At 45.0% G+C, this 1,500-nt stretch overlaps 1 protein-coding gene across 1 annotated transcript in view; it reads right to left on the bottom strand.

The window, feature by feature from the left end:
- The window catches only part of LOC134197920 (uncharacterized), a 2,666-nt gene extending 1,166 nt beyond the window's left edge, over positions 1-1,500 (bottom strand). Inside the window, exons 1-2 of the mRNA XM_062667269.1 lie at positions 1,473-1,500; positions 1-1,080 (exon numbers count right to left, since the gene is read on the bottom strand). The exon at positions 1-1,080 is cut by the window's left edge and continues 1,166 nt beyond it. Coding sequence (XP_062523253.1) covers positions 1-1,080 — 1,080 coding nt within the window. The 5' untranslated portion in view covers positions 1,473-1,500. The remainder of the gene's footprint in view (positions 1,081-1,472) is intronic.

Below are 1,500 nucleotides of genomic sequence, written 5' to 3' on the forward strand. Positions count from 1 at the left end.
AGGAAAATCACTAGATGTGGCTGCCGTTGGAGGATTGGTAGTGTCTGGAAAGAAATTGCCAAATGGAGATGAAGGATTACCAGTTTGTGTGTCTGGAGGAAAATCACTAGATGTGGCTGCCGTTGGAGGATTGGCAGTGTCTGGAAAGAAATTGCCAAATGAAGATGAAGGATTACCAGTTTGTGTGTCTGGAGGGAAATCACTAGATGTGGCTGCCGTTGGAGGATTGGTAGTGTCTGGAAAGAAATTGCCAAATGAAGATGGAGGATTGCCAGTTTGTGTGTCTGGGAAGAAATCACTAGCTGCTGGAGGATTAGTATTGGTACTTTGTGTGTCCGGGAAGAAACCATTAGGTGTTGAAGGTGTTGGTACAACAGAAGGACAACTTTCTAGTGTGCAACTCGAAGAGCATCCATCACCATTAGCATGATTGCCATCATCACATTCTTCTAACCCTTCCAATATAATGTTACCACAGATACTTATATCCTGGTCATCATCAGTAGTTAGCGTTGAGTTATCCAACTTGTGCCCACACTGTGATATATTCACCTCCCTACAGTTCCCATTGACCGTCCACTGATTGAATGCATCCCTCATCACACTCTGAGCATCTTGTAAAGCTTCCAGCAATGTAGAATTCTTCCTGTATCCTGGAATGACAACTTGATCTCCCTGACCAGATGCAAACAAAACTCCAGCCCATAGAAAGTATGCATCACTTGTTACTTTCGCAACGTTTTCTGCAGCAGTATTAGGATGTGACTGAGCAGCATCCACAAGTGAATGCAAACGGCTGATTTCTCCAGACCCATTTGTTGGTAGACACGGTCCACTCAACTCCAGGACCTTGATCCACTCACGAATTCCGTATGCCCAGTCTGCAACTGCCATTTCCGGAAGAGACACAGGAGGGGAACCATCCAGATAAGGCATGTACGAACCAGTATCATCTCCGCCATCTTTGCACTGTTGCAAACTATTCTCCCACACCTGGTATGCAGAATCCCATTCATGTTCTGCTGAGACGAAACCAAACAAAGCAGATGCTAGCAGTAGCTGAGTAATGCACAACATCATCTACAAGCGAAAAAAAGACTTGTCAACAGTTACTACTAGCAACAGTAAACACATTAATTAATTAGTACATTGGCTGTAGTTGCCAGCTGCAGGTGGAATAGCGGATAGAACTAATTAATTATGCATCAATGTTAGGCTACCGGTGTGTGTTTACTGTAACATGCAGTCCTGTAAACATATCTTGGTGGCATCTGTGTTTCACACAAGATTGCTACACGAGTCTAGCAGGCTAGCGCACACTCTAGACATGCAGGACAATCCTGTTCTAGCAGATTTTCACTACAAACTAACGCGCAACCACGATCGGAAGAAGCTCCGTGTATCTAGCGACACAGGGAAACGCAATCAGATGCTAGACCAGAGACCATGCTAGCCTTTGCTGTGTCACTTACCTGTCAAGCCCAGTGGAAGCAGGTTGCG

Source organism: Corticium candelabrum, unplaced genomic scaffold (genome assembly GCF_963422355.1).
Source record: "Corticium candelabrum unplaced genomic scaffold, ooCorCand1.1 SCAFFOLD_86, whole genome shotgun sequence".
NCBI lineage: Eukaryota > Metazoa > Porifera > Homoscleromorpha > Homosclerophorida > Plakinidae > Corticium > Corticium candelabrum.